The sequence below is a fragment of the Pteropus vampyrus genome, unplaced genomic scaffold, assembly GCF_000151845.1.
Source record: "Pteropus vampyrus isolate Shadow unplaced genomic scaffold, Pvam_2.0 Scaffold123, whole genome shotgun sequence".
In the NCBI taxonomy this organism is placed as follows: domain Eukaryota; kingdom Metazoa; phylum Chordata; class Mammalia; order Chiroptera; family Pteropodidae; genus Pteropus; species Pteropus vampyrus.
The window spans coordinates 3,288,406-3,296,139 of NW_011888904.1; the positions used below are offsets into that span (position 1 = coordinate 3,288,406).

At 47.3% G+C, this 7,734-nt stretch overlaps 1 protein-coding gene across 1 annotated transcript in view; it reads left to right on the forward strand.

Moving 5' to 3' along the window:
- COL15A1 (collagen type XV alpha 1 chain) overlaps positions 1 to 7,734 on the forward strand; it is a 161,775-nt gene that overhangs the window by 45,485 nt on the left and 108,556 nt on the right. The window contains exons 7-8 of the mRNA XM_023534235.1: positions 4,455 to 4,564; positions 6,296 to 6,511. Coding sequence (XP_023390003.1) covers positions 4,455 to 4,564; positions 6,296 to 6,511 — 326 coding nt within the window. The remainder of the gene's footprint in view (positions 1 to 4,454; positions 4,565 to 6,295; positions 6,512 to 7,734) is intronic.

Here is a 7,734-nt window from a genome sequence, read left to right on the forward strand (position 1 = left end):
GAGGTGTTGGTCTTTCTCAGACTTTAGAATTCTAACGATGTTGATGACAGCTGCCATTGATGGGCTCATACTATGCCCTATACTAAGGGCATAGTATGCATTTTATATCCTGTAAATCATTATCATTGGCCCTATTTTACAGAGGAGGAGGCTGAGGCTCAGTGAGGTTATGTGACTTGCCCAACATAATGTAGCTAATAAGTGGAGAGCTGGGATTTGACCCAAATTTGGTTGTAAGAACAAATCCTGTTATAGGGCTCACGACAATCCTCCTTGTTTTAATGAAGCAGAAATTCATCGTTTATACACTATATTCTGACATTAAGAAAATTAGTCAAGATAAGTAAGTAATGGCTTCAGTCGCAAACTAACCCTGAAATCTTTAGTGTCTTAGTTGTTTCTTGTTTACGTCGCACATCCAACACTGGTTAGCAGGATCCTTCCATTCACCTCCTCCCTGGTCCCTTGAGCTCAGAAAGCGATGAGACTATTTGAGTACTAACAAGCCGTGGGTCTCAGGAGCTGCTACCTGATTCTGGGTCTGGAGATGGTATCATAACCTTTGCTGCCCCTCATCAGGATTTCTGCCTAGATCTCTGAACTCTTTGGTGTTTCCAACCGTTGGGGGTTTTTGTTGTTTTTCCCTATTAAAGTTGGTTAAGACATTGACTGGTTTTGGACAAGCTACCCAGAAAGCTGAAGTTTACTGGAAATGAAACTATGCCCATCTCTTATTTTCAGAGGCATGCATGACCAGTGCACATCTGAGATTGGATTTATGTAGTATTTACTGAGTGCAGCCTGCTTCATTCATTTGTTCATTCATTCATTCCCTCATCTAACAGATCTTTATTGAGCATCTCCTCTGTGCTGGCCTGGGATGCGGAAATGTAGTCTCTGTGCTCAGAAATTAGCAGAGTCTCATGGTAAACTGAACAGAATTCAATTACTCCTAGCGTGTATCTTTTTCAGGCCTGGGAGGTTCAGTGATTGACCACCTACACAGTAGGCAAGTCTAGGCTTTTTTCTGGGCTTATTCAGCACTTCGTGAATATATATTTTTCTCCAACAGTGTTCACTGCCGTTTTTTATGCTTTCCTGCTAAATAAATCCTTGCGGGTCTTATTTTTTCTTCCTTCAGTATAAAGAAGCAGAAGTCAATCCCATAAACACACCTCCAACTCTATCCCCTCCCTCTGAGGATGTGGAGCTTTCCGGCGAGCCTATACCTGAAGGGACCCAGGAAACCACCAACCTGAGCGTTGTCCTTCATAGCATTCCTGAGCAAGGCAAGTCCTGGCTGCACCATCACACAGCCTGGTTGGTTTTTTATTGAGTGATGACTGCGTGCCCGGCCTGGGTGATGTGTGGAATATAGAGCATTTCATTTAACCTTCTCCTCAACCCCTTGAGGAAGGAATTATAATTGTCTGAATCTGACAAACGAGATGGGGACATCAAGGCACCCAGACGAGGCTCTGTGGTTTGTAAATGGCAGAGCTGGCTTTTAATCTCGAATACCTGAACTTTAGATCCCCAGACTTCACCCCTCCAGAAGGACCTGGGGCTTAACAGAAAAGCTTGTAATAATTGTCGCTGCCTATTAAATACCTACTGTGTGCCAAGTGTCCACATACTTCATCTCCACCCCTGACCACACATTTCCTCGTTGCTATTATTAGCCAGTATTTTACAGACGGAAGAACTGATGCTTGAAAGGTAAGTGACGTGCCCACAAGCACACAGCTGGTGGACAGTGGGACAGAACCGCTGCCCAGGCCTGACTTCAGAATCCCCACTCCTCCCAGCCTTGGCCACAGACTCCTTGGCTCTCAGAGGATCAGGCCATCTAAACTCCAGAGCAGCACATGTGGGAAAACTAACAGAGGACCAGAGAAGGGCAGTGCCTAGGAGGTCCACGGCTGGCCCAAAGGCAGCACCCTTGCCCCCACTCAGCTGTAGAGAAGAGCACCGGCAAAAACCCAAGATCTGGCATGATCCCTCAGGCGGCAGGTTGACATGTATCCAAGGCTTGAGATCAGCTTGCATTTTCTGCCCTTATCAGAGGAGTAGCCATTTCAGACCAAGTTATAGTCAATGCCAGAACACCGAGATTTAGGTACAAAGTCAAAAACAACCCAGGCACTCACAGTAGGGATTGGTGGGGCAAATTGTATTTCATTCATATGTACAGCCCTGAAAGTGGTGAGTGCCTTTGAATATGTTATTTATATCATATGTACAGCCCCGAAAGTGGTGAGTGCCTTTGAATATGTTATTTATATTATAGCCATGTAGAGTTGTGTGTGTGTGTGTGTGTGTGTGTGTGTGTGTATGAATAATGTACAACAAAATGCTATGAGTAGTTATCTTTGGGTGGTAGGGTTGTGGGTGGTTTCAATTTTCTTTTTTTGTAGTTCTATAGTTTACATGTCTTTTACAATTATATATATCATTGTTCTTTTTACTTCTGCCATCAGTAAATGAATGTTATTTTAACAACTGAATTTGGGAAGTCTGTGGGTGAGAGAAGGTATGCAGTACTGACTAGAAAGAAAAAAAAAACAGTCTGATAATTTAATAAAGTCTTAATACAGCCAAGGAGTCAGGGCGTTGCTGTGGAAAGACTGTGGGGCCAAGAGCAGACAGTTTGGATGGAAGCCCTACTCAGCCAGCCGCCTATCGGCTGTCCGGCCCTGAGCAAGTTGCTTAACTTTTTCAAGCTTTAGATTCTTTAAAGGTCCCCTGGGAGTGTTTATAATCCCTGCCTCCAGGGTGGATGAGAGGTTGTGGAAGTGGTTTATGAATTGCGAGTGCTGTTCTCTGGGTGGAATTAAGATCTCTGAGGAGGGGCGAGAAGGGAGCAGAGGCTGCAGGGCCCAGGGCGAGGGCCTGTCCTGGACCGAAAGGTTCAAAGGAGGTGGGAGCCAAGCAGTCTAGGACCCAGATCCAAGCACCGCTGGCCAGTTCCCTGGGATCAGCCAGACTCTTTCTCTGGCACACAAAAGGCCAAACGAAAACAACCGAGCTGGCTGAAATCTTCCCGTTCTTGTTGCGTAGACAGCCCAGATGACGAGGAAGAGGGGCCCTGAACCCTGCGCCCCGCCCCTGGCTAAGGAAAGCCACCTAATAGTTTTATTCCAAGTTTCCTTGACACCATTTTGCCCCAAAGCACATACCACTCCCACCTTCATCCTCCAAGGGGTGTGAACTTAGAGGCCTGGGGTCTGGCCGCTGCTTGCACAGTACCCCCTGGTGGTCAGCGCCGGGAGGATGTGAAACTGACAGGGGATGCACTTGTGTGCCCAGGGTCTTTGAATAATTCAGCACGCCTCCCCCCGCCCGCCGCTCCCATACACACACTGTTCATACCATGGAATATACGTGAGCACGGCGTGTGTGGAAGTGGCTGGGCATGGGGACAGGGGACCTGGCTTCAGGGCCTCTCCCAGCCGCCAGCTCCCTGTGCGACCTGTCCCTTCTCTGCAGGAAGGGGTTAATAGTAATAAGGTGCTAATGTGCAGATCAGAGCAGGCCACACACGCCACAGGTGATAGTGGGGAGGCTGAAAATATGGGATTCTGTCCTGGTTCTGCCCACCGGCTGCAAAGTGGATAGGAAGGTCCTTCTAGGTAGGACAGACGGGCCAGCGGGAAGATGAAGTGAGACATGCTTAGCCCGGGGCCCAACCTATAACAGGCATGCATTCGTGTTAGCATAATTTCTTTTTTTTTGCTTTAGGACTCCATGTGTTTTTTAAATTGCAAAAGAAATATGTGCTTGTGGTAACAGTTCAATCAGAGCAGAGTCGTAGGAGCCAAAAAAATAGAACTTTCCTATCCTCTGGAGGAAACTAGTATTGAGTATTTTGGTTTAGCCAAGGTGTGGTTTATCTGCACACACACAGATTTCCATATATATATCTCTACATATTGTATATGTTATACGATAACTGTATTAATTATGCGATGCTGATGAAACATGTATACTCATATATAATTTTTCTCCCCTTACAAGTGGAGAACCACACTGACAATGAACATTTATTGCTAACTCTATGCCAAGGGCTGTCCTTGATGCATTTCTTACATTAATTTATCTAATCCCTGTAGCACATAATCCTCAAAACCACCCTATGAGATAGGAATTATCCCCAGTTTATAGATGAGGAACCTGAGGCACAGGTTAGGCCACTGGCCACAGGTCACTCAGTGGCAAAGTGAGGTTCCAGCCCTGCTGTTGATGCCAGAGCCTGTGATCCAAACCACCAGGTAAAACTGCCTTTCAGTGTCTGGTTTTCTGCGACTTCATTTTGTTGTTGTTGTTGTTGTTTTTTTCCTCACCTCTTAATCCTGTTCTCTGGACACCTTTTCAAAACAGTCAGTGAAGAGGTACCTCTTCTTTTTCAAGATTGCGAAATGCAGTTATTAAGTACAGAATGTCTGCTTCCTTAGGGTGCGGCGAGATCCTGAATGACACGCGGGAGGGAGTTCGTACTGTGGACGGTGCCCCCATTACAGACATTGGCTCGGGGTGTGGGGCCTTCCCTCAGGGCACTGAAGAGGTGAGCGAATGGTAAATTGATAAGTCGATAGTAAATCTGTTTGCTTCTTTCCAACTTGATGGCCTTGAGCACTGTAGAGAACTATGGGGATTTTTGGTTGAACGTATGGAGACTGCCTCCCTTCTGCTGGTACAGAGGAAGCGGGAGTCCTGGGGCCCCAGAGGCTCTCCAGGGATGTGCCTGGGACTGGAGGAGGAGATGCATGCAGCACAAGCTGGTCCTCATACCGGCCCGGGCATGAAAGCTGGGCAATTTGACCCTCTTCAAGCTAGAATCAGATTAACTGTATGTGTGTCTGTCTACTCTATGATTTGGTAATTGGCTTTTATACCCACAAAGCAAATTTTTTAAATGCTGGATACAGTCAGGTGCCAAATTAAAGAAAAGATAGTTTTCTCACAATGATCTCCGCTAAAATCCCACAGGGTCAGCTTGTTCTTTCTGCTATTCTAGGGTGAGAACTCAGACAATTCTCATACTCTCCCAGTCGCTATCTGGGAATAGCCTGTTTTTACAGATATTTTCAAAGTCCAGTCTCGCATAATATCAAAAATTTGGTCCCTTTGTCTCTCAAATTCCGAGGAATACATATCCAGCTCATCAAATGGTTTGTGATAAGGAGAGAGGAAGGAGTAAGCCACAGTACACTGAAAATTCTCTCCAGAGGAATTCCTACTCTCCCCAAATGAATTCTTTTCCTTTTCTTATATAGCCCGGAGACAGGTGATGGTAGAACTGATTTCATTTCACTGTCTCTTAGCATGTCCCACACAAGCGGTTTGGTTTCTTCATTTAGCATGTAGAAGGTACCTAATGCCTGTGGAACTGTACTTACTCGTACAATTAATTAGTTAATTGTACTTAATTGTAAAGCCTTTGGGACTTTAGCTGAAGCAGAGTCAGAAAGAGTCTCATTTTAAAATCTATGACATCATCTTTTCTCGTTTTTTTATTTATTTTTATTTTTATTTTTATTTGACAGTAATTCTGCAAGGACTTAATATGATATCATCCTTTCGGGCTCTGAGAAGTCCTGCAGCAAGGAAATCTAACTTTGATCAGCTTAGCATTTTCAGTATCCAGAAGAACTACTTTTTGCAAAACAAAACAAAGTAGAACCACCCCAAAATTAAAAATTAAAAAAAACCTTGAAAACTGAGATAAAACATAGTCAGTTTGGTGGCACCAACAGCCAGAGCTGTTTTGTTTCCATTTCATGCATCTGCTGTGTAACTTGTAGAAGTCGTATATTTGCCAAGAAAACTAAATCACAGGGAAAGAGAGGAAGCAGATGTCTAGTCTGGAGAAGGCAGAGGAGGGCAGAGATGCTGCCTGCACATCTTGAAGCACCATCATGGACAAAGACATTCAACTTGTTCTTATGGTTTCTGGATGGGCACATAAGAAAGGTCACAGAGAGGTGGATGTGTCTAGATAGAAGTGTCTAGAGCTGGAGCAGGCTGACTCAGGAAGCAGTCATCTACCGGCCACAGGTACATACAAACAGGAAACATAGATGCCTTGCAGTCTCTCCTGTCCCTGTGATTCTGTAATTCTGGGACTGTCGTGGGGCGGGGGTAAAGTCACAGGTAAGAAAGTGCTCTGAGAGAAAGAAGCTACAGAAATGCAGAATGATGGAGGGGTGTGGGCAGTCTGTTCCCTCCAGCTATAGGCACGTTGATGAAGGCCATGGGCCCAGTGATGTGGTCCTTCATGATGCCTTTGTTCCAGGGTCCACATACAGAAGATGGTTTGGCAGCCACAGCAGCAGCTGGAGAAGCTGAAGTGACCACCAGCACTACCAGGGAGACCGAGGTGACTGTTAGCACTGCCGGGGAGGCTGAGGTGATTGTCAGCCCCGCTGAGGAAGCAGAGGCCAGCAGTGTGCCCACCGAGGTGCCAGCCCTCTCCATGACCACTGAGGACCCCGGGGAAAAGCTCACTCTAGTAAGCATCTCAGAGTGCATGTTCCACTTCACCTCTTTCCAGGAGATGGTGGGTGTCTCAGGTGGGAGCAGACCCTGGCCTTTCTCATCTGTCTACAAAATGCAGAGTGACAGCCTTGTGGGGCTAAGTCCAAATAGACACTAATTTGGAGGTCGAAGCTTCTGTTGACTCATTCAGCAAATGTTTGTGGGATGTTGCACTGCGCCAAGCACCACGTAAATCGAATAGGCCAGTTCCTGGGGACAGAAGGTAAGAGGTGCAATAGGAGAAGCATAGGGGGCTCTGACAGCACCAAAAAGAGGGCCAGCACCCAGACTCACAGGCTCAGGAAGGCTTCCTGGAGAAAGGATGCTGAAGGTGAGACCCAGGGGATGCTTAGAAGTGTCCTAGCAGATGGGAATGAGACAGGTAGGTGGTCCAGGAGGTGGGCCAGCAGGGGCAAAGGACTGGAGGCATCAAGGGAGCTTACCGAGACCTAAGGAAGTGCAGCCACCTGCCTGCGGGGTCAGGTGTGAGGGAGGAGCTAGCAGGGGAACATGGCTGGAAAGGCTTCTGAGACAAGGAAGCCATGAGAAGGAGCCTGAGAGTGTTCAGCAGAAATGGGAATTGCCGAAGGGTATTAAAGAAGAAAGTGACATCATCAGAGTAGGTTTTAGAAAGATCACCTGCCCTTGAGTGGAGAAAAGAGGGGGAAGGAAGCCTGGAGTGGGGATAGTTCGAAGGCTGTGTCTCGTTCCAGATGAAGGTGGGTTTGGTTAATGATGTCAGGTCTGGCCAAGATTCCTAGTGAGTAAAGGCCTGAAGAGCAAGGCGTCTGTTGGATCTGTCGCCGTGACTGTCAGTGACTTGGGAGAGGGTAGTTAGGGATGTGGGAGGGGTGGAGGGCAGAGGCACTGAGCGAGGAGAGTAAGGCGAGGAGGTGGTTAATGAGGCCACCCCTTCCCCAAGAGAGCTGTGTACCCTAGACCTCGGTTTTGTCCGAGCACCGTGACTGGAGTACTCCGTGGAAGTGCCTCTCTCGGGAGGAGCGGAAGGAAGATGGCAGGGACTGCGGGAAGTGCCATGTCACTGAGGTTGGCAGGAAGGAGCAGGGTGAACACAGAGGCAGCCTCCTGGCCAGGGCGCTCACACTGTGGGTGGTGGGCAAGATCTGGGCTTCTGTGTGGGCGCCACAGTCAGGGTGGTGGTGTAAGGTGAGGCCTGGGATGGGCAAGTGCTTCAAA